The sequence below is a fragment of the Corvus cornix genome, chromosome 4, assembly GCF_000738735.6.
Source record: "Corvus cornix cornix isolate S_Up_H32 chromosome 4, ASM73873v5, whole genome shotgun sequence".
Classification (NCBI taxonomy): Eukaryota; Metazoa; Chordata; class Aves; order Passeriformes; family Corvidae; genus Corvus; species Corvus cornix.
Genome location: NC_046334.1, coordinates 10,416,953 through 10,440,037, shown reverse-complemented (window position 1 = coordinate 10,440,037; position 23,085 = coordinate 10,416,953). Strand labels below are relative to the sequence as shown.

Below are 23,085 nucleotides of genomic sequence, written 5' to 3'. Positions count from 1 at the left end.
CTACTAAAATACGCTGACTTCCATCCATGACCCTGGAACCCCTACATTCAGGCTTCACCCCTGAACTCATTAAGAAACTGACTGTACCTCACAAAAGATCCCATGTGCACAGGATATGCTTGGCTTTTAAAGATCATCAACTAAGTGTATCAATTCAAATTCCAAGATCTGGCATATTGGCTGTTCTGGACTTAGACCTGAAGCGTCCATGTATCTCGCAAAATAATCAAGATACATGGAGAGGCTATTGACATTTTCTACCCTTGTATTACACCTAGAGTACTCCTCACCCTTAGCACTGAGGTATGCAAGATGAGGTCTGGTAGCACTGAGTGTTGAGAAGCAGTTAAATGGGTCTATTATATTACAAGGTTCACTGATTCTGTGGTATCACATAAGCAAACAGAAATCCCTGTAACAAGTCTCACTGACCTCACTTTTAAGGGTGGCAATGAATAATTGCTAATTTTCTCTAAATTCCCTATCAGCAAAATCAGAAAACACACAATTCCTTATGCCCAATCCTGTTGCATTGACACAGTGCTGCTGCAGACAAGAGATTTAAACCTGAGACATCCAGAAAAAGTGCTATCATGAAAATCTTATTAAGAAAACCTTTCAAAAACAGAAATAAATACAGCTTCATCAGATGCTAACCAAAATAAAGGGTAGTACCATATAAATGGAATTAACTCCCCTGCCCCAATTAAAACCACATTGGGTTCAGTTAAGAGTATCTATAGCCACAACAATGTAAGACTGGCTATAATCTTACAACTGTGAGGATATTTCTGTTAATTAGTCTTTTATTTTCACCAGTGAAACAGGTAAAATTATGCTGCTCCTCAAAAATTTACAGCAGTCAATCATGTTTCTACAATTTCTGACAGCCCTGGTGACAAAAAATGGCCTAATTTGGTGAACAGGCTTTAGTAACAGCTGTATTGCTCAAGAGAATCCTCAATGGCATCCTAAAGTCTCAAACACTAATTAATTTTTTTAGCAGGTTTGAGAAACAGTTCTGAAAGACAATTATCAGTGATTCTACTTAAAGCAGCAGATCTATCCTGTACTTCCATTCCAGTATTTCTGCCAAGATACAATTTCTCTTTCTACTACTACTGACCAAGCAGGGTATTCCCCTTGGCAAAGAAAAGTGATTGACATCTCAACAGACAAGCTATTGGAAACGCCTTGCTAGCAATTCCATATTTCAGCTGAGAGACAGTACATGGTAAAATTCCAGTGGTGTGCAGACTTGATTACTGTACAGCCATGCAAATGCAATCACTAGATGGCAAACAAATTGTGCTAATTTATTTGGTTACTGATAAAAGTGAAATCCTGGAAATCAAGTCTTTAATCTTGAATTATGATGACTTAAGAGATTTCCAAGTCTGTCACCTCAGCAATCTTAAAAGTCAGCACCTGAATTTCTATGGAGAGAACATTATTTTTAAAGGATTCATGCTGATGGAAGTATTAGTAAAGGAGAAGCACTGGTCTGTCTAGTTTCAAAGTGGAGGGACAGAGAGCACATTCTGGAATGAAGCAACAGGAAGATGGCCCAGCAGGAGGGACTTGGCATATTTACAGCAGAGACATTTAAGAGAGGTTGTTCAACAGGCTTTTTATCACCAGGAAGTTCCTATATCACTTACTAGAACACTGGTCAAAACCAGCATGGAAAGGAAGACCACCAGCTCAATGACAATGCCCTCAAGCACTGCAATGCTAAGGTAAAAACGACCACATGAAGGTGAAATTCCAATGGCCCTATCCTGCAGCAGACACCCCGGTTACTGGAATGCCCCAGTGGAGCACATAGGTTCTAGCTACGCCCAGTCAAGCCTGCACAGCACCTAAGGAAACTGATAGAAGATGAAAGACGAATAGCCTCCATATGTGATAACGGCCATGGCTAACCCCCAGTCCTGAACAGGGAAACTCTAACCTTCACACAATGTAATATACACCAGCTCAGACCACAAGGCATCTTCTTCCTCAGTACACTACTTCTACAGCACCTAATACAGTTGTGAGCCAGTGAAACTGTTTAAACAAGGACTAAACACACTTACACACCTGCATTGCTTATTTCCAACATAAAATACAACGATGTTTCACTTCTTAAATACTTGGGACTTTTTCTCTGTTTGCTAATTAAAGGCTAAGCTGACTACCCATGGTGAGAAATACTTGCACTACCTTAGTCTGCCAGAACATGATGACTCCAAGAACTGCATCCTCTGATGTTTCAAGGGAGTGAAAAACTCTTCCACAAAATATATGTCACCTCTAACAGCTTTGTATTTAATTTTTCTTCAATACTTTTTCAATATATTTAACTTCTACATCCAAAGAAAAGTTAATTGAAGATTATCTTTAGGATTCATGAAATAAAATGAACATCATTGATGAACTGAACCTGCCTGGATACAGCAGACAACTAATTTTGCAAAATGCCAGGAATATTCAAGGAATGTTCATCAGTTATATTTAATTTTAAACAATTAATTAAATAAAATTTAATTAAATAATATTAAAAATAAATTAAAAATTAGTCAATCTTACTTTCTACAACTACTAGTTCTATACTTGAAAAGTAAGGGGGGAGGAAATGGAGTAAACTACTTTTTCCATTACTTCATAGTGCATCCAGCCTTCTGTGTACCAAAATGCCAACTTCCCCATTACTGTGTTGTGTTTACTATTCTGCCCTTTCCCCTGTCACCACCTGAATTATTCTCCAGTAATTTCTGGACTGTATGATACTTTTGAACACATTATGTGTGTTCAAAAGTATCATATGGACTCAATTATTTTAAATGTTCAAATGTTGAGATCCACTTTTGCTCTAAATTCCTCAGAATCTCTGAGCAGTAGAACATCTACTTGTAGACCTAACAGCAAATAGTTAAAACTATAAAAACTATATAAGCTAGATACTTTCTTTAAATGGAAGTGCAAGTTTAAGGAGAACGGTGATTGCTAATCCTGTGGGTGGTTTTTTGATTCAAGCTAACCATGCAGATCTCTTTTCCGCTGTCCTGCAGGAACTCTTGAATTGTAAAATACCTTTCAAACGGAAAAATGTTTCTATCAGAACCTCCACGTACCTGTAAAGTGACTAAAAGAGGTTAGTCTAGTTACAATGTGTTGGAACATGCAAAGGCAAAGTGTACACAGTTCTGAACTCAGAACTTCTCAGGCTAGTGGAAATGCTGGATTGTGAGCAAACCCATACATGAGAAATGTACAGATCATGCAGGACGTTTATTACTAAACAAACAAAAAAACCAAACTCTGAAAGCTACTTATTGCCCTTTGCTAAGCAAAGCTGGGCAGGTTGGTAACATGTGTGTTACAGGTATACATCTTAAAAAAAGAAAAAAGAAATTAAGCCTCAGGAATTGAAAACACACACAAAACAGATTGAAAAAACCCCAACTTTATGCTTTACTTGCAAAAATAGTTATCTACTTAGCTCCTGTGTTTATTATCTCCATGAAAATAAGCATGGGAATGGGTTTATACATCTGCTAACAGCCTGTGTACCAGTAATTACGTATCTGTAGGGTATTGCATCCTTTCAATAACACTTGGGTCAGTTCCCAAAGCATCTGTTGAAAAAAATATCATCCAGGCATGCTTAACAGGACACATGGCCTGGCTGGGCCAGGAGGCAGCATGGGTCCACCCAGGACCACCTCATTCCTGGCCAGGGGCTCAGAGCTGCACAGACAGACCTCAGCTCCTCCTGCTGCTGTTCAGCCTCCCACGGGACACTACAAGAGGTGGCAGAGGATGAAGTGCTACAGTCTCCAGAAAAGATGGTGTAGAGTGAGGAGAGGCTGCAGGAAGAGAGAGGTGGAATGAAGGCACAGGAGAAGAGAAGTAATTTTTCTTAGGGCCTGCACTTAGGACTTCCTAAAAGATGTCTCACTAATTCAAGTCAAACATGTAACCAAAACTTCACAAAGTAGGGTCATTATCCATAACAAGGCAGACAAGTAGTTCATTAGCAAAATTTTCAGTATGAGGAAAACCAGCTTCGAGCCTTTTCTATTCACCACATGTTATAAAGATACTGCAGCACAGGGCAGTCTTAAATACCAGACTACACATCTGTCATCCCTGTGAGACACAGGAAAAGATCACAATGACACAACATTTAGTCTATCCAATACATCAAACTCCTCAATTGTTATTAAAGATTTTCAGTTTTAAAAAAAAGTGTACAGAAATCTGCTTGCACTGGGGCACACCTTTTCTAATCTGAATCAAGTTATGAATGCAAGGGTGCTGAGCCAGCACTTTCTCCAAGGACTCTTATTCCTTGTTTGTTCCTGCCCTCCACACAAGTACTCAGACAAATCCAAGCAAAGGGAAAAATTAAAAAAAAACAAACAAAAAACCAACCAAACCCGCTCAGATTTAAACACAGACAAGCTCCTTGATTCAATCTGCCCTGTAATCACACAAACCATCGTCAACGCAAAGGAGGATGGATCACTGAGCATCAAGGCTAGATCTTTCCCAGACCCTAACAAAGCACAACTCATACCAACTCCAAAGCATGACTGAATCTTTCAAAGTAGAAATTAGATTCATAATTCATTATATTTACTTTTTAACCCTAAATGAAACTGCATGTCTCATGGTCACATGCCTGTTCATAGGGCTTTCTAGTTCTATGTGTTCCATTTTCATAAAATATTTTGGAAAAAGAGGTTACAGAAGACTGTACACATCCCTCCCACTTAAGTGGCACAAGTTTACAGAACCTTAAGAGCACTGTTGCTCCAACAGGACAACAGTACTCATCCTACTTCTGATCTCTGGAAGGACTCAAAATAGTAGCTTAAGTCTCTTTGAAAGACAACATGAGATTTTTAGACAAAACCGACTTCTTCTGAGAGAAAAAGGTATAGTGCTTGATCTACATACAGAACCTTTTAAACAAATCCACTGAAGTTGCTCACTAACAAACTTGAGACATTTCCAATTCAACCCAAGTCCTTAGAAATACAATGTTCCTGCAACACCGCATAAACCTGAAACAAGTTCCTTAAGATGTAGCTGAACTGGGCACATTTTGCTGGTATTTGGACTGTAGACCATCTTAACCTCATTCTAAAAACCAGGCTTATTGCCTAAATTCCACTGAATGTTCTCTCATCCATATGCCACGTGCCACCCAGAAAAATCGACTGAGAAAGTTCCACAGGAGTTGGCTGCAAGTTAAACTTCGGGAAGACTTCAAAACCTTCATCCTTCTCCACTGCCTCCTCTGAAAGCCATCTTCCCACCGACCAACAAACATGATTACCGTCTATAGCAAAAATCTGAGTTATAAAAGAAAAAAAATAAATAAAGCGAATCCAGGGCGGGTAGTTCGGCAGGACAGCGGCTGCAACGGCGAGCAATGAATGAAGGGGCCGCGGGGTACTTCCCGGAGCCCGGGGTGCTCCACCGCGGCCAGCACCGGGACCTGGTGGGCGAGCGGGGAGACGCGGCGGCCCCCAGCGCTGCCCCAGCGAGGCGGGAGGGGCGTGGGTGACAGGCGGCGCTGGGACCGGCCTGCCCCAGCCGTAAGGAGCCGCGTTCGGGGCGGCGGCGCCGGGGCTCCGCTCCCCGCCGGCTCGGGGTTCGAGCCGGGGCCTCCTCAACCCGGTCCCCGCGGCCGAGCCCGGGCCTCCCGCCCCGCCACTCACCAGGATGCGCTTGAAGAGCGCGTTCTCCTTGGGCGGCAGGCTCACAGACGGCATCCTCCCCGCCGCCGGCTCCGGCGCCGCCGATGGACTCCGACGAGGAGAGTGAGTGGGCGGGCGGGCTACGTCCCGTCCCCGCCACTCGGCCGCCGCCGCCGTGAGCCTTCCCACTGAAGTACAGCCGCCCCCGCTGCCTGCCACCCGCGCCGCCGCGGCTGCGGGCCAGGGCCTTCCCGGGCACTCCCGGCCCCTCCGGCCGCCGCGCGCGCCGGGCTCCCCGCGCCAGCCTCGGGCGCGCTCACGTGGTCCCGAGCGGCCGCGGAACCGCCGCCAAAATGGCACCGCGGAGCTTCCCCAGCCGGGTCACGGTGAACCCGCGCATGCGCCACGGCCCCGCGCCGGCCCCGCCCCGCCAATTGTGTGAGCCCCGCTACGCAGTCGGGGCCAGCCTGGGGCGATTTCGGCGGGGTGGCGGCACTGCTCGGTGCTGGTGGCGGGCGGGGAAGGGTGGGGGGCCATGGCGTTGCGCAGGGCTCGCCGGGCCTCGCGCGGCGGAGCTCGCCCGCGCGGGGCACGGACGGGGCGGGGCGGGGCGGTCCCACCCCCACGGGCGGAGCCGGGTCCGGTCGACAAGATGGCGGCGGCCCTGAGGGGGGTGAGGTGTTGGGGACTGGTGGCGGCAGCACCCAGCCTCGGTGAGCGGCGGTGGCGGCGGGGCGAGAGCCCCCTCGGGGTAGGCGAGTGGGGTCTGCCCCGGCCCGGCCCGGCCCGGCCCGGCCCGGCCCGGCCCGGCCCAGTGACCCATGGCTGTGGGAGCTCTGCTGCCTGTGCAGGCGGCGGCGGCGTCCCCGCGGGCCGGTCTGCGTCTGGTATTAGAGCAAGCTGCGGTGGCGGCTTCTCTCCTTTTACTGTTTTTAATCAAAGCTCATTAGTTACCTTTAATCTTTCATTTTTCTGTTTTAATTTGGTGTTGCTTCCTGGCGGGGGGAGGGCTCAACATGTCTCGCTGCGGTGATGGTGCCGGCCTTTCCCAGGAAGGCTATGCCCTGAGTGCTCTTGGTTAGGCAGGGGATGGGAGGTGGGGAAGGCCTGGGGCTGGGAGCTTTAGGCAGGGGACAGTGAGAGGCACCTTTATAGAGCAGAAGATGCGGGAAGGGATAGTTACTGTGGTTGGGGAAGGGGCAAAAGGGACTGCTTTTGAGTTGTTGGCAGCCCCCCGGCCCCTCCCTCACAGATCAGGGAGCACATGCTGCGGTGTTAGCTACGAACAGATCAGCTATCACAATGCTATGGAGACCACATCATCATTGCATTGGTTTGGGGTTTGTGTTGTGGTTTGGTTTTTTTCCCTGATTGCATGAATGTCAATAAGTACTTGGTGGTCTAAACCTGAGAAATGTTAATGCATTTGTAATCTTGTGCCTTTTTAGCTTTTACTCGTTCTGCATTAACAACAGTGAAAAAAGCGAATAGTGCCCAACCAAACTGGCTGGGAGTTGGCTTGGCGTTTAGCACCAGTGCTGCCTTGTGGGCTTTTGTAAGTGTTTTCATTTGGTTTTGTTGAATTTAACTATTCTTAAAAATCATAGTAGTGCTATGAATGCAGTGACTACAACCTACTGAGTTTATTGTGGTAATGGGTGGTCGTAACAGGTGTAAAGATTTAGGCATGATTATGTTCATTATTTATGTTTTCCCAGCTTTATGTTGTGCCCTTATTTAAAAAAATTAACAACTTCTTCAGCTTCTCTCTGTTGCAAACGTAAAGCACCCACAACAGAGTTAATTCTTCAAGCCTGTTGGATTAATGCTTTGGCATTATTTTCCCTGTGGATCTTAACAAAAAAAAAAGACTTAGGGATGTGCCCAGATAAATGTATTTATCAGACTACCAATGCGTTCTCTTCTTATTTTTCAGCTGATTAAGGTGGTTTTAGCTGATTTCAATAGATTAAGACCCCTTTTTCCTGAGCAAAGTGCACATGTAAGATACTCTCTGTTTTCAGAGAACTCACAGACTTCAGTTGTTAAAGCAAGCAGGGTGTAGTAGCTCTCAGGAAGAATCATGCAAGATAAGCAGCACTCCCCAAGGTGACAGTGTTTTCAGAGTTGGATGGATTCCCTTTGGGGTTTTCCTTTTTTTGGGGGGTAGTGAATTAATTGGCAGTGGGAGGCTCCCCCCCTCCCCCCTGCCCGTCAGGAGAAAATGTTTATCCTAGGCATTGTTTCCACACCTTTTTCAGTTGATAATTTACATATGTGTTCTGGATGGCTTCAGTTACATACTGGTTTGCATTCTGATAACAGGTATTTTATATTCTGTAGAACTCTTTTTGTTGGCTGGATCCAGCTGTGAATTGTATAGCTGTTTATAATGTACTGCTATTTTATAGCTTATCAAGCAGCATAATGAAGATGTAATGGAATATGAAAGAAGAAAACAAGAGAGAGGACATAAGTGTACAGGATGTTCATAGTAAGTGTGCACATCCAAATGCTTTTGACTTAGCTGAACACAAATTCTGAAGATCTTTGACATCTCTTAGGAGTCAAAATACTGAACTGACTTAGATTCTTCTCTTACTTTTTTCCTCTATACTTTGTGTCTTGGCTTTTGCTATTCTTTTACCTCATTCCCAGCTTTAAAATGGTAAGGTGGCTGATCTGTATTTTCATATATTCACTTGTGTGCATATTCTCTCTCAGCTTTCTATCTTGGACATGCAAACTCTTAGAAAATAACACATCTCTTACAGTGTCTATAATAAATAAAGGTTGTAAATTGAATACCTTATAAATGGCTCAGTGGCAAGGAAGCAAGAGTGACTAAAGATAGATATCTTTTCATCTTTTTTATTTTAACATGTTAACAGTGGGGTATGTTTTTTCTCAGTTTCACTTCTATATTACACATAAGATGATGTAAAGTCAATGCCTGTAGATGGGCACTATAGGGCAAATTGTATGTGGTCATTGTCCTTTTCGGTATAAAAACATATTTTGTGTTTCTGCCACCTAAGAAGTCTTTGGGGATTATGGCCTCAGAGCAATTAATATGCCATTAATTCCTTATACTAAGAGAAAAACTTGTGCTGTGGTTATTTTTCCCCATAAATATTCCTTTATAGATGAAAATGCAGGATGTTATGAGATGTTTCTAACCACTTTCATCACATCTAAATTTTTTATTGCTAAGAATTTTTTCTCTTCTTTCATAGGCTGATGACATACTCACAAAGAGGTAACATGAGGACCAGTTGTCCTACAAATAAATGAGCACAGAAGAAGTAAAAAGTTATCTAATTACTTGTATGTTCATACATTTCATGTGCATAATTAAAAATAAATTATAAAGTCTAGAAGAAACCTGAAACTACTTTCTTTGCCATTAATATTTCATTCTGCTGGTCTTGAAGTTGTTTTATTGGCATTTCCATTTCATAGTTTACCAGTCTTACTTTCAAAACTGCCTTTGCTATTCTGGAAGGTTAGACATCAGTTCAGATGAAGTTCAGTAAATATTCCAGAAGTGTATTTTTGCTCTGCCATCATTTTCACTGCTAAATTTATAAAATAAGCAAATATAAGAATGGCGTCTGTACAAATGCTAAAATGTGCATTTTCCTGTGAGCATTTTGGGAACTGGCCATACCTGAAAGGTGCCCACAGTGGTGAGACTACACAGTCAATGTCAGTCTTGGGTATGAGCCCTGCCTTCTGAACACTTCTGCCCTCTCTTCGTGCATCAAGGTCAGTCAAGGACAAAGACTGGAAAAATGGCATCATGGCAGTCGGCAAAATATGACATTAGATAATCATGGAGGGGACAACGAAGCTCTGTATAGAGAAAGGATGAGGAACAGGGCAACTACCTAACAATGTAGGGAGGACAAGGATAGCTGTACAGGTTTGACTCGGAGACGGCCATGACTGTGACAGTCGACATGATTCCACAGCAGCAATTCACTTCGACTGTTTCACTGCTAACACCGAACGCCTTTGGCACGGTGCTTAACCTGAGTACCCTTCGCCGTGAATTTAGTTGATTTCTCCTTTTTTTTTTTTTTTTTCTCTTGGAGAAATTCCTTTTAAAGTAAAACAGTAGTTCCTCCCCATCTTCCCTCTCCTTGGTAAATGCCGTCCCTGTTAGTCCGGGTCTGTTCTTGCAGTCAGTACCGAACGCCAGTGGCCGTTTACTTGCCGCGGGGCAGGTCGGTGTCGGCAGCTCCGGGCACTGCGCCGGGTACTCTGCGCTCCGGAAAGACGCTTCCTCCTCTCGCTGCAGCTGGCGCTCTACTCGCTGCCCCTCTCCACCGGCGCCATCCCCAGGACGCTCCCGGCCGGCAGCAGCGTCCAGGTGCGCCGGGCGGGGCTGCGGCTCGACCCGCCCCCGCGGCGCCCGGGGCGGGACCGGTGCCTGCCACCGCAGCCCCGCGACGACGAGCAGCAGAAACTCGGTTCCGTTCTGCTCCGCGCCGCCGCCGACTCCGCCGCTCGCTCCGCCGCCCGCTCCGCCGCCACCATGTCCCTCTGCAGGGCTGCCTCGCAGGCGCTGGCCTCCCGCCTGAGCAGGGCTCCCGCGGCCGCCAGCCGCCTCAAGCAGCGTGGTACGCGGGGCCGCCGCGGAGCCTGCCCGGGGCCGGGTAGAGGTCACCGGGACGGCGTGAGGGGGCGCGGGGTGGGCCGGGCCGGGTGGCGGCGGCGGAGGGGACGCGCGAAGGTCGCGGGCGGGGGGAGCGCGGAGCCGCGATAGGTGTAGCCGGGGCGGGCGAGAGCCGGGCACGGCTGCTCGGTCATTCTGGGCTGTGAACACTGGCTGCTTCAGACCTCCGCCGCGACCTGCTGGACAGCCGAGCCGGCCCGGGACCCCCTACCCCCGCCCCATGGCAAAACGGTGGCCGCTGCTGCCTTCCCTTCCATATAAAATAGCAGGCTACATATCGCCCGGTAGAGCAGCCGGAGCGGCGGTGCCTCTGCAGGGCTACCGGCCCCGGGAGGGAACGGGAGCAGACCCGATGTGCTACAGCCCTGGCTTTTGCCGCATCAGGGTTGTGTAACCAGTGGCAAAAAAATCTGCTAGCTGTGTTGGGCGATGGCAGCTCGCTGACCACTGCTATAGCTAGCAGCCCCGGGGAGAGGGTTAAGGAGACACTGCTGCTGAACGAAAATATAAATATACGCAAATCCGTTAGGATGCCCGGCTATTGGAGCGGAGTCTGAGAAGTGTGTCATGAGACAGATGATGCTAAACATAATCTGGCACACGATGGCAGTATTTTGAGATTGCGATTATTTTTGCAGCTGCCAATTGCAATGCTCAGAGCCATTTTATTTTTCATGAGCTCTTTTTCAATGAGACATTTCTCATCTGGGATCAAGTCACAAACTTCAGTGGAAACCTTTGTTGACCAAGAGAATTACGTGTGTTTTTCATGGGTCTCTTTTTGAGATGTACAGATGAATCCAAGACTGTAGTAAGAAATAGTTTATCACAAATAAATGGGTAGCACTGCTATTAGAGTTAATATGTACCCAATCAAGTATATAAATTGTATAATCCTACCTCTCTGCCCTGTTGGCCAATTCATGAGGTGAAGGGTATGTATCAAAGTGTCAGCAGTCTGAGAATGAAAGAACATGAATTCAAACGAAAAAGCTTTTTTAAAAATTCCCTGTTATTAAACTGAAGAGAGAATTCATTACTTCTGCTGATCATAAGGAATAAGGACAGATTAATTCTTTCACCTACATTAGTCAGGAACTTTTTTCATTCCGTTTTTTTTTTTTTTTTTTAACATTCCTTAGTCTATATAGACTGTATCCAGTACTTGGAAGCTGATGGGAGACAATGTAGTTTACAGAAAAACTCACCTCTTAGGAACAGCTCACTCATGGACCTTGTTCATTTGAGCACCATACCCTGTGTTACTCAGTCATAGGATACATCAGTAGGCTGTACCTCTCTGTTTTATACCCTTTTTGAATCATCCTTTCCCATACAGAGTTCAGATTCTATCGTTCTTTTTTGTGATCGTATTTTAGCAGCACTTTACATCAATTTACTAATGGTTCTTATAGCACCTCCTCGCCAGATGTCATCTGGGAGTGTTCCTGGTTCTTCTGGAGACAGCATGATGATCTATCTCCTTGCTGGTGTTGCTGCTTTTGGTGGTTTATTTTATGTAAGTGTTTGGGGATGGAGCTGTTTGTGCTTTCTGAGCTGGCATGGTGTAAGGCGTGTTCTGGGTTAAAGAGTATGGTCAAGATGCAAACCATCAATGAATGTAGATATTGTAGCATATAGCTAAGTGCAGCCTAACTTAGAAATCAGCTTAAGAGAATTTAGTGAAACTGAAAGGCTATTGCTTGCCTGTTCTACTGTTACTTTGATAAGTAATGCTGGGTCATTCTTAGTGGAAAGCATATTTTAAACTATGTGAAATTGATGTGTCCAAAGATGGAGTAAGGCACCTCCCTCTAACCCCTTACCTTGTCTTGTCAACCACAAACATTAGGAATATCTAAAAGTGGGCAAGGCAGATTTGAAATAAGCTGTCTGAAGCTGCAAGGGGAAGATATGAACCTTGTTAATTTGGGCACATAAAAAGAAGATAAGAGCATTAGTTACTTCAAAAAAGCATGTTAAAGTTTTGTAAGCATCTGCTTTTGTTAAGCTTTTTGGTAACCATTCTCTTCCCTGCTTCTAAATATATTTGACTCTGTGCTTCACATCCCTAAATCCTCCATTTTATTGCTTACTTCTACCCTTCTCCCCCATAATCTGAGATAGTGACTAGCACACCCCAGAGAGGTACATATTTTCCTGTCCCACAAAGTAATCCTCTTGAATGGTAGGCAGCTATTTGTTCAAAGTATCAAACATGTATGATTGCATTTCTGGAGGAATAACATATTCTCTTGCTGTCACATTTTTACCACGTTACAAAAATAATAATGTAATTATCTTTTAAAACACTGTTTTCAATTCCTGAAACACAGCAGCACTTCAAAAGCTGCATGGTATATTGTATTTGCTTTCTAACAATGGAGAAACATGAAATGCATAAATATATTAGTATTGCAGATTGTTAACTTTTTTTAACCTTGCTTAGGATAAATTTTATATGCATTTTAAGATGGGCAGTAGCACTTGCTTAAAATCCCCTCTCTCCCTCTCCCCTCTTTGTGTTTGATAAATTCATAGGGATGTAGCAGTACGTTTAGGTATAATTCCCTTTCAGGCCTACAGAGTAGTCAGTTCATCCCGTAGCAAGTTTATTGAGCATACGAATATTCTTCGCGAGAGAGCCGAGGGGCGGAAAAGCAATCCTTGGTCAAGGAAGGGTGAGTTGAGCTCTTCTGTCTTGTTCCCTGGGTACACGAGGATCTGGAACAGATTTCTGGATTGTCTAATCAGGCCTTAGCACTGTCCAAGTCCTTGTCTGAGCTGTGCAAGTGGGACTGAAGACAAAGGTGGTTGTGTGGTGTTGTTCTGTTACAAAGCTGCTGCTTCACAAATTTTGGTGGTGGCCTTAATGTTCAGGCAGTGAATCTGGTCTTTGATCCACTGGTGGAGGCTCTTTGGATGGAAAGAGTTGATGTGTGAATACTATTAATTGTATAATGGGTGTTTGATTTACTGGAAGCTTAATGAAACTTGACTGAATGCATAATGCTGTCAAAATCAGTTTTGTTCTTTTGTTTGTTGGTGGGGGGGAGAAGATAATATCTTTTTCTCAGTCAACAGGTTGGCTTTAGGCCATATGCCATCAGGAAACAGTTCAATGGGGAAAAAACCCTACATTTAAAAAACATACTCTAACTTGCACCAATTTTTTGTCCCATAACTTTGATTTTGTCTTTCTAATTTGGGGTTAAATGAAACATAGGCATTACCTAAATGTATGGCAAACCCTTACTTAGCTCTTCATTCTTGAATAATTAGACCGTGTTAGTTCAAATACTTGTAATGGAATGTTGTCTCTGTCTGCATCAATTAGTGTTATGGCATTAATGTAAAAGGTAGAACTTTGGCAAGCATGGCCTTGCTAGGAGAAGCAATTAGGAAAACTTCTTAAGGATCTTTTTATATTTTTATTTGGTTGTTATTAAAAAATATAAAGTACTGAAGCCAGAGCACTTGAAGGTGTTCCTTTTTTTTTTTTTTTATGTTGACATCTAGGGAATTGATTTAATATATTTGCATGCACACAAAGAATAGATTTGAATAAAATATCTTGAGTTTAAATTTTGTTTTCAGTGTGAGAACATGCTTAAATTGTCTGCCTCTATAATTATTTCTTTAGAAGTTGTTAGCCTTGAACTTCCACAACACATGCTTTACTTTCAGAACTTTAAAATTACAGATCTTAAGATTTCAAGTAGTAAAATACCTTAATTTCCTAAAAAGAAAGCAGCTGAACACAGTATAGTTTTAAAACTCAGTTGTTTAAATAAATGTTGAGAATTCAGCCACAATTTGCAATCCTTCATTGTCCCTAAAATAAAAATGTAACCAGGACCAAAGTAGATCTTCTCTCCTAGGGACTTGGTCTTCTGCTGTTCAGAGCAGAAGTCAGGATTACCCTCATTACATTCTGACTGCCGTAGTTGGAAGAACGGGGAAGCATTAAGCAAACCTTCCAGTATGTTCCCAATAATGTCAGTGTGTTCCCTCTTTGCTCTTAATGTGCACTTCTGCAAGGTACTGAGTTTTAGCCCTGGCCTACCCACATGTTGGAGTGAAATACTAGCAGTAATGAGTGCTCAGCAACTAATTTTGGGTACTGTCCAGACATCCCATCATCTGCTGCTTTGTGCTGCTTAGTAAGTCACAACCAGTGACCGATGATAGCTGCCTCCCTTTTTATTGATAGTAAGAAATTCAAAATGTTTCTAAGGCCATTCAGTGAATACAGTTGAAACTTATATATTATTTTCAATATTTGACTTCTGAATAAATGTTCAACCCAGTTTTTATTTGGACTTCTGAGTAGCTAATTCCAATTCACAGTACAAAACCACCATTGAATCAGCTGCTTTTTAAAATCCTTCTTCATTCCCAGCTGTGTATACCCAAAAGAGGTTTCTGTTCTTACTTTTCCTACAGAATCCTCTGTGTGCCTTCTCAAAAGAGTTAACACCCCTCTTCCTCCCCTTTTTCTCCCGTTGCCTGCATAGTCATATTTTTGTGTTTATCTTGTCACAGTGTTAGCATAGTATTGCTTTTCCCAGAAGTGCCATTGCAGTTTCTTTCCCTGTGCATTTTTTATAGTCAGTCCGTACACTTTTGCACAGTAAGCATTGCTGATAAGAGCAATTAAAAATTCTGTTCTCAAAGTGTTCTGATAGTTTTTTTAGGGGCACATTAAATCAAGCTTAAAATAAGCTCTAAAACAGAGCTGGTAACAATATGAAGTGGTGGATAGAAAAGCAGCGTTCCAAGCAGCACGTTCATGGCATATTTGCTCCATATGGTAAAAGAACTTTCTAGGTGGAGAACTTAACACTGGAGAGCAGCTGATCAGAGAGAGACTCTTTTGCTAGGATTTTTGTGGTTTCTCTTGCGGGAAAAATTCTCCCCTTACGCCTGAACCCAAAACGTCTATTACAGAGAACTGTACATAGCAAGAAGTCTGTCAAAACAAGAGAAACAATCATTCTAGGGTTCTTTGTTTATTAGAGGGTTGAAATTATATTTAATGGTATTTTAATTAATGACAACAGACATTTAGAAAGAGATCTGATAGCAAATTTCCTGTGGCTCTTTCTAACTGAAAGGTACTCTCAAATTTAGGGAGGGATTTAAAAAGCCCCTGGAAGAAGGCTGACTCGAAGTAGCAGTAGAAAATCTGAGACATCATTTGAAATGTAAAATGATGTTTGGCTTGCAGGATGTTCTACTTGCTTATTTAGCAAATACTAGTTTTGTCTTCCATTTGTTGTTTGTATCCTTTAAGCTTGTTCCTGATTTCCTTCTTTTTTAGCTATGATTTTTCTAACAAGCTGATTCAATCTTTCTAATCTATACTCTGCTTTTACACTTTCCAGACTAAAACACAAGGGAGATCTCTTTCCAAACCCGAGGAAGTTAAATACAAACAAAGGACAGTCTTTCACCATTGAGTACCTTGCAGCCCACCTTGGGATGACTTTATACCTTCTATTGTAAAACTCCATTCTTGTGAGACCTTAAAAGAACTACCTATGTTTGCAAGGCCAAACCATATTGAGCTTTTTACTGAATCTGTTCTGTAGAAGTTCTGAGATGGAGAAGCTGGCTGTTCTGAATGAATGCACTCTATTTGACTGTCCAATAAAGTGTACTGAATGCTGAGCTTGGCTGTTAGCTTGTTCATTGTGTAATGAATTTAGGGGTTTTTTTTAAATAGTGTTTTCTTAAAGGGACATGATCAGGTTTCATAATGCAAAGTTTTGATTTTTACTGAGAAATGAATGGACTTGTCTTGAAACCTGAACACAAAATGATAGGCTTACACTGGCATAAGAAGACCAAAAAATAAAATTGATCTGTTTAGTTTTTAAACAGATAGAAAAGAATAAAACGAACTCTGACTATGTCTCTTTAAGCTCTTTTGTTTCAATTCTCACGTAGTTTACATTGTATTAAAAACTCTATTTCCAGTTCTATTTTTTCACATGGTGAGTGGGTTCTAATGGTGAACTTGTGATGAACAGTTGGTGTATAACTTTTCCTTTGTGAACTTGATGTTAGTGCATGTTTGCATGGTGGTTGTGCATCTTTGTTGCTTTGTGCTGTTAGTTTTTCATTACTTGTCTCAGCTGAGTTTGAAGTGATGCATGACTGGGAAACACTGTTTTTCAGGTTCTAAGGAGTCTGACCCACAGTGGTATAAACAAGTCTTTAAAAGAGAGTTGTGACTTGTAAAAAGAAAATAGTCAGTCATAAGTGGTCATATCTCCAAGTAAGTGAGCTCTGACCACTTAAAATTAGCAAGTTATTTTCTTACTTATATAAGACCAAATGTCTTATTCCCCATGTGGTAGTTTCACAGAGTCATGCTCCCTCTGGCACCTGTGTGTGTACCATCACTGGCCCTTTCAGCAGAGTGGTTTGAAGCAACACTTGGCAAGGTCCTTTGTTATCCTCCCCTGCACCCCCAACACTTCCTTTAAGCCACGGTTTCTTTTCTTATCCCATTGAAACATGTTACGAAACTCAGTAATTAAGAATATGGTTTCCTCATCTTGTAAACATCATTTTTTTATGATTAGACAATATGGGGGATTAATTACTGATCCTTTTTTTTGTTAATTCTGATCCTGAATCTTAGCTTCCCACTTTAAGTGAGGATGATGATAAAAAGTAGTTGGTAAAATTTCTGTTGCATGCATGCATTTTACTCTCTTTATTGTGTTGAATAAATCCTTAGAAGGTGATGAAGAAGAGATGGATGAAGTCACTGAAGCAGAGAAGGCCATGGAAGAGGCTGATGCAGCAGCTGCTGTTGAACCTGCAGCACAGGATGAGAGTGCTGGGGTATCCCCAGAAGATAGAGGGGAGAATGACTTACTGAGTCCAGAGGTATCCCATCCTGTGGAGGAAGCACAGCAGGAGGCTGCTGCTAATTTGGAACTTGCTGCTAATTCAGAAGCTGCTGCAGTGCAAGGTTAACTTATGAATGTAGTTTTTGAGTGTGTGTGTTGTGGGTTCTAAAGGTCTGCTTCTTACAGAACATTAAGAATGAGCATCTATGTTCCTAATGGAGTTTGTCCTGCAGTGAAAACTAATTCAGGCATTAACTTGACATATCATGAGCATAAAGTAATTAAGTTTATTATATCAGTGTCTCTGAAAACATCTTGCCTGTGGCACCAGAGTTACTGTCTAAAACAAGTAGAGTGAAATGTTTATTTTACTAGCCCATCCTATTTCTTAAGATATTAAGTTGAGCATATGATGTGATCAGTTACAGAGTTGTTTCAGTGATCTAGTTCTCAAGGGTTTGTTAAGGAATCTAAACACTTTAGTTCACTGGCCATTCCAAAGATATTCACACTGAATAATTATATCTATTCCATCAATGTAACTTCAACAGAATCTTGCATAGCAAAGAAAATGCTGTTGTGGTCTCAATTTTAAGGATATATTGGGCTAAATTTTCACAATCCGATAAAACATCTGATTGTTGTTAAACAGTGAAATTGGTAAGTGGCAAAACATTCAGTATTTTGAACTGTAAGGGTGTTCGAAATATTTTGGTTTACTGTGCTTTTAAAAATTGCAATAATACAAAGGCAAAACTATCCATAAATCACACAAGATACAGGATTATAATTTAATTTGGCAGATTTTTTTAGGTTTTCTTTTTTGGTTTTTTTTACCACTAATCTTGAGAAGATATGTCTAAAACACAGATCAAACAGAGATTAAAGGTATTTTGACTGCTAATCTATGGACATTTATCGTAGTACCATCAAAGGTGTTAGCAGATTCGGTTTTCACTTTTTTCCTTGGTGATTCCAATGAGGAATGGATGCATCTTAATTTCCTTTTTAACAAATAAACTTGAGAAATAGTGCAGCACATCTAATCGCTCAGTTTTATAAAAGGTCTAGGTATGAATGCAATTTTAATTCAAATGTGAATAGCTCCTGTGCTTGTCTCTAAAAGAATCTATTACAAATAACATTTAAAACAATACTTAGTCTGATCTGCTATAATACAGTTTATAGAAAGCAGAACTACATACCTTGGTAGTGATTATTACTGCTTACATATAGAAATATTTATAAGGTAGCAGTGAAAATATCTAGAGCCCTAAAAATTTCCATTTCTATGGAATATTTAGACAACTTCATTTAGAAAGGAAGTAGTCCAGTGTATGTTAAATTTGGTGAATTAGAGCCAGTAAGAGATATGTTTAAAAATGTCTTGCAGCTTTTCTTGCTCTACGGAGCAGTTGCAAAATTTCATTTTAATTTCATAAGCACTTGCTTGTGTCTGGAAGTGGTTGTGTATTCCTTTCACAATGCTTATCTAGGAATAACCATTAATTGTTGGATAAGGTAGGATTTTCTGTATGGTAAATATTTCTGCCATTTTGTTGAAGAGGATCTTCCCTGAGAAAAGGAAGCTAGGATTTTCCCTGAGAAACATAGTGCATTAATTGATTAGATACTAGGAAGAAATTCTTTCCTGTGAGGGTGGTGAGGCACTGGAACAGTTTCCCAGAGCAGCTGTGGATGCCCCATCCCTGGAAGTGTTCAAGGCCAGGTTGGATGGGGTTCTGAGCAACCTGATCTAGTGGAGGGTGTTCCTGCCCATGGCAGGGGATTGGAACAAGATGGTCTTTAAGGTCCTCTCCATCCCAAATCATTCTATGATGATTGTGTGATTAAGTCTGAGGATCTCATTCTGGACATGTTGACATCATTTACTTAGTGATCACTGCTTGATAAGACGAAATATGGCTTGTAACTGTTAGTTCCTGCTGGTGTTATCTGGAAGTGGAGGAGCTGTTTAGAAATTACTGATTTGTAAGCTCTATTATCTCTGGCAACATACTTACCGAGGAAAACAGCACTAGAACCAGACATCTGTTATGCTGAAAGCTGTAAGGGAGTCGGAGGGTCATCCCAGGTGCCCTCTACCAAACCTTGCTGCAGTGGTTATTCTTGGCTGGGTGGTAAAGCTAGCGGAAACAAACCTTTGGTATGTAAAATTGTCAAGAAACTGAAGCAAGGGAGTGTTCTCCTTGCGTGATCTCTTGGGTGTTCCTGGGATGTTACAACTTGCTCCTGAGCCTAGCTGTCCCATGCCACTGGTTGCCAGTGCAGATTGCTGTGAACAGCTGCTGATGACAGGTGTGGCCAGGATGGTGAAACCCTGGGGACCTCGCTGTGGTTCACATGAGGTTACACCTGGTGTAACCTGAGTCCTGGCCTGGGAGGCAGGACAGGCTCCTGCTCCAGGTCACCTTAGCACTCCCTGCTCCCTTGTCCAGCTCTCCTCATCCTGATCCTGCCTGCAAACAGCACGGCCCTCAGAGCAGTTCTTCCCAGGAGTTCCTGACTGCAAGGAAGGAAGGCCACCAGCAGCACGTGGTCTGACACACAGGCCTAAATCAGCATCCCTTTCCTCTAAGCTGTGTAAAAACTAGTTTCCATTGGCATCATGTTCACAAGAAGATGGGGGTTTGTTTCAAAAGTTGTCTGCTCTCTCTGTAACATTTTGTTCAGTGTCTTACTTGCAGCCAACAGCTATCGTGTTTAAAAAAAAATTCTAATGAAAATCCTTCTGGATGTAACTTTCAGTTTTGGATTTAACCATCTTTATCATTCATGTTATCTCCATTCAGAGGAAGAAAAAATAGCATAGCTCCACTTTTACTGAGTTAGAGAAGGATTTCTCTTTCAGAACTTTGGAAAAAAGTATGTATTTAAGTAGCTTTTGCTAGTTTTGTTGGCAACTTGCTGTTACTTCTGCAGATGAAGGTGCATTTTTGTTGTTACCAGTATTTTCCTGAACCTCTGCTTTTTCAAATGCCATTGTTTCTTTTAATGTATAAGGCTTTCTCTAATGTTTGGAAGTACAAGCTGTGAAGGGATGCTTGTCTCCAGCTCCTATATACAGATAGTATAAATGCGTGGTTACTCGTGGATGTGCAAAAAAACCCCTACCCAAACCAAACGAGATATCAAACAAACAAAAAACCAACCCAGCCTTGGAGGTGGATGCTTAATACTTAATCAGGGTAATTTCCATTTCAGACTGTTAACAATTGTACCTGCCTGGAGTTTTCTCCTTGCCTCAATTTAAGCAATTTACAATCCACTGCTGGTATCTGGAATTCTGTGAAATACTGTTACCAAAATAAGTACTGAACATGTTACTCTGCTCCCAAGGTTTTATCTTCTTCTAAATTCTAATTTTCTCTAGCTTTTTATTGCTTGAGCTATCCCCCTTGGTTACTGCCCAATGCTGGTTAAGTTCCTGTTGTTCTCTTTCTAGTGTACTGTGTCTGGGCCCATAAATTAAGCTTTTCTTCAGGCAGAACAAATGCTGTAAAATTCACAGATTGGCAAACTGCTGTTTGGATTAGGCAAGGTCCATGACTTTTAGTGTTTGGGTTGCCACCATAAACTCTTCTCCAACTCTGGTATTGAGGCTTGAGGTTTTGGCATTATCAACTGAAATAACAGAATCAATTAGCCCCTAACTGTGCTTTTCTAGAGTTCTTCCAGACTTCTCTAGCATAGGTTATTTTCTAATTTTGAAAGTATTGAAGGGCATGGTCTGTTCTCTGTTATTTCTAAGGCTGTTTGAGTGAGTGACTGGTTTTGGGGAGGATTATTGTGTGAATGTGCCAGTGTTTTCCATGCTAAGCTTCAAATGCACTACAGTGCCAGCTCTCTGCAGCCTAGAGAAACAAATGGAGGCTGCTCTGGACCGGAGTTGCTGCTTTTGGGACAGGACTTTTGCTGACCCCATCATACAGTGATGCCAAGCAGACAAAAACACCCGATATAATCAGTGCATTTTGGCTTGGCTTGGTAAGTTATCAAATTCTGGGTGTGCTGACACTGTGAGTACTTTGAAAATTACTGAAGAGTCCTCAGAGTGATTTGCAATTGCTTATGCTTATTCAGAGGCTTTCAGAATGACGTTGCTCAGTAGAACAGACACATCCGTCTAGGCATCTGTTTGTGTGAGATGCAGGATGAGGATTTTTTTCTCTTTATTGATTATGATAGATTGATCTAGCTAAATTAGGCCGTAAGAAGTTGAATTATGTAAATATTATCCTACAGGGGAAGTATCTGTATCTGGAACTTCTGTTGGGTATTTCTGTTTCACATTTATCGCTTTCTTTTATCTGTCTCTTGGACTGCTGCACTTACCTTATATCTCTCTGGCCATACACTGGCCACTGGTTTCTTCTTCTTCCTCCTGTTTTTCCTTCATAAAACTGAGGTTTAGGTGAGTCATCATAGCATAACTGGAAAATCTCTGTTGGAAGAAAGTGAACAATATTTAGAAAAAAAATTCTGTAAAAGTTGTTAGCATCTGAAGACCCCAGTTGGTAAATGGAGAGACTGTTCAGTTTTGATCAGCTTAGCCAAAAAGTGAACTTTACAGCATGCACTGGGCTGGAGAGGAAGATTTTGGTAAAATGGAAAAAACCCTAGAACTTCCCAGCTAAGAGTGCAAACAAATACGTGGGGGAGACCTGCATAAAAGAACTGTCTTCGTATTTGTCTATACTAGAACAAGGGGACAAGTAGCTTCTCAAGAAAATACTAAAGCTGGTAGAAGGACGTACAGCAAATAATAATGCCTAAATGAATGTCAGTATTAAGCAGAAAATAGACTTACTGCTTTTACTATTTTACTATACTGCTTTACTTAACAGCTCATTGTCAAGACTTGAACCCTAAAATAACTGTATGTATTTAAATTGGAAAGCAACAACTCACTTTGGACAACAAAATCTAGCATTTAATTTACTGTAAGTAGTATTACCTCTGTTTGAAAATTTCCTGTAAATACAACAACCACAGGAATACTGTTAGTCTCCTACTTTAGAGAAACGATCGCAACAGGCACCCCCTCCTGTTTTCCTATGGTGGCAGTTCAAACCACAATGGGAATGATGGGGATTTTGATGTTAATTTTTGGGCAATGTTTCTTATAGCAGTGAAAAACAACAACTTTGCTCCTTTGAAAACTGTGTAAGTGGATAAAACTTGGTTCATTACTCTGTATGAGGAATGTTAAAGAAAATGTCTTAATTAGAAGTTTTTTTAGAACTCCCGAACGATTTAATACATCGAATTATTATTTTCATACACACCGTTTATATTAACTTGTGCTAGTTTTCCTTGTGATCCATTCCAATCAGTAACTAAAAATTGTTGTGTTTCAAACAAACAAACAAACAATGTGAGTTGCTTCTCATTGTTACAATTCCATGCTACAGAATATAAAACAATATTCTTGACATTTTATGAGGTATTATAAACTATTCTGAATTAATGTGACATGCACTGTTAGGCTTTTATTCTGACCATCACAGGCATCTCAGAATCTTTTTTTAATCATCGATTGTAGAATAAACTCTCTTCAAGGGAGTCTTCTGGTCATTAGTATGAACTAAGGCTTTTCTTGGGAACTAGTGACCTACATCAGGCACAACCAACCTGTGATGTGCTTGGCTGATTGAACATGTTTCTCTTTCTGTATGAAGTGATGAAAATTTTTATTCTTAATAATGTGCTTCATAATTCCATGGTTTAGGCTCTCAGCTGGACCTCATGGATTTTTATCTGGATTGTTTGTGGATGGCTTGCAAAAAGGAAAAGATGCTGTACTTGTACAGTGGCAGGT

The 23,085-nt window shown here is 42.0% G+C and overlaps 3 protein-coding genes across 5 annotated transcripts in view; 2 read left to right on the top strand and 1 right to left on the bottom strand.

The window, feature by feature from the left end:
• NAA15 (N-alpha-acetyltransferase 15, NatA auxiliary subunit) overlaps positions 1-6,064 on the bottom strand; it is a 40,284-nt gene extending 34,220 nt beyond the window's left edge. Inside the window, exon 1 of the mRNA XM_039550815.1 lies at positions 5,718-6,064. Coding sequence (XP_039406749.1) covers positions 5,718-5,771 — 54 coding nt within the window. The 5' untranslated portion in view covers positions 5,772-6,064. The remainder of the gene's footprint in view (positions 1-5,717) is intronic.
• A 152-nt stretch (positions 6,065-6,216) lies between these two features.
• NDUFC1 (NADH:ubiquinone oxidoreductase subunit C1) lies at positions 6,217-9,090 on the top strand. Of its 2 annotated transcripts, XM_039550817.1 has the most exons (4): positions 6,217-6,409; positions 7,145-7,251; positions 8,108-8,190; positions 8,933-9,090. In XM_039550817.1, coding segments are annotated over exons 1-4 (369 nt in total). In that variant the 5' UTR covers positions 6,217-6,231; the 3' UTR covers positions 8,934-9,090. The 2 variants fall into 2 exon arrangements, with proteins under 2 accessions (XP_039406751.1, XP_039406752.1); XM_039550818.1 differs by lacking the exon at positions 8,933-9,090 and having other exon boundaries at positions 8,108-8,191.
• A 1,006-nt stretch (positions 9,091-10,096) lies between these two features.
• LOC104697278 (mitochondria localized glutamic acid rich protein) overlaps positions 10,097-23,085 on the top strand; it is a 29,619-nt gene continuing 16,630 nt past the window's right edge. For both annotated transcript variants that reach the window (XR_005601746.1, XM_039550816.1), the window contains exons 1-4: positions 10,097-10,321; positions 11,793-11,896; positions 12,956-13,058; positions 17,129-17,365. Coding sequence is in view for 1 of the 2 variants with exons in the window: in XM_039550816.1 (XP_039406750.1) it covers positions 10,237-10,321; positions 11,793-11,896; positions 12,956-13,058; positions 17,129-17,365 (529 nt within the window). In the remaining variant the exon portion in view is untranslated. The remainder of the gene's footprint in view (positions 10,322-11,792; positions 11,897-12,955; positions 13,059-17,128; positions 17,366-23,085) is intronic.

Bases quoted from the DNA above. Each gene is read 5' to 3' on its own strand.
- NDUFC1 (XM_039550817.1), top strand. From the start codon at position 6,232: ATGGCGTTGCGCAGGGCTCGCCGGGCCTCGCGCGGCGGAGCTCGCCCG. The intron at 6,410-7,144 runs GTGAGCGGCGGT...GTGCCTTTTTAG, and splicing joins GGCGGCAGCACCCAGCCTCG to CTTTTACTCGTTCTGCATTA. The intron at 7,252-8,107 runs GTAAGTGTTTTC...GCTATTTTATAG, and splicing joins GTGCTGCCTTGTGGGCTTTT to CTTATCAAGCAGCATAATGA.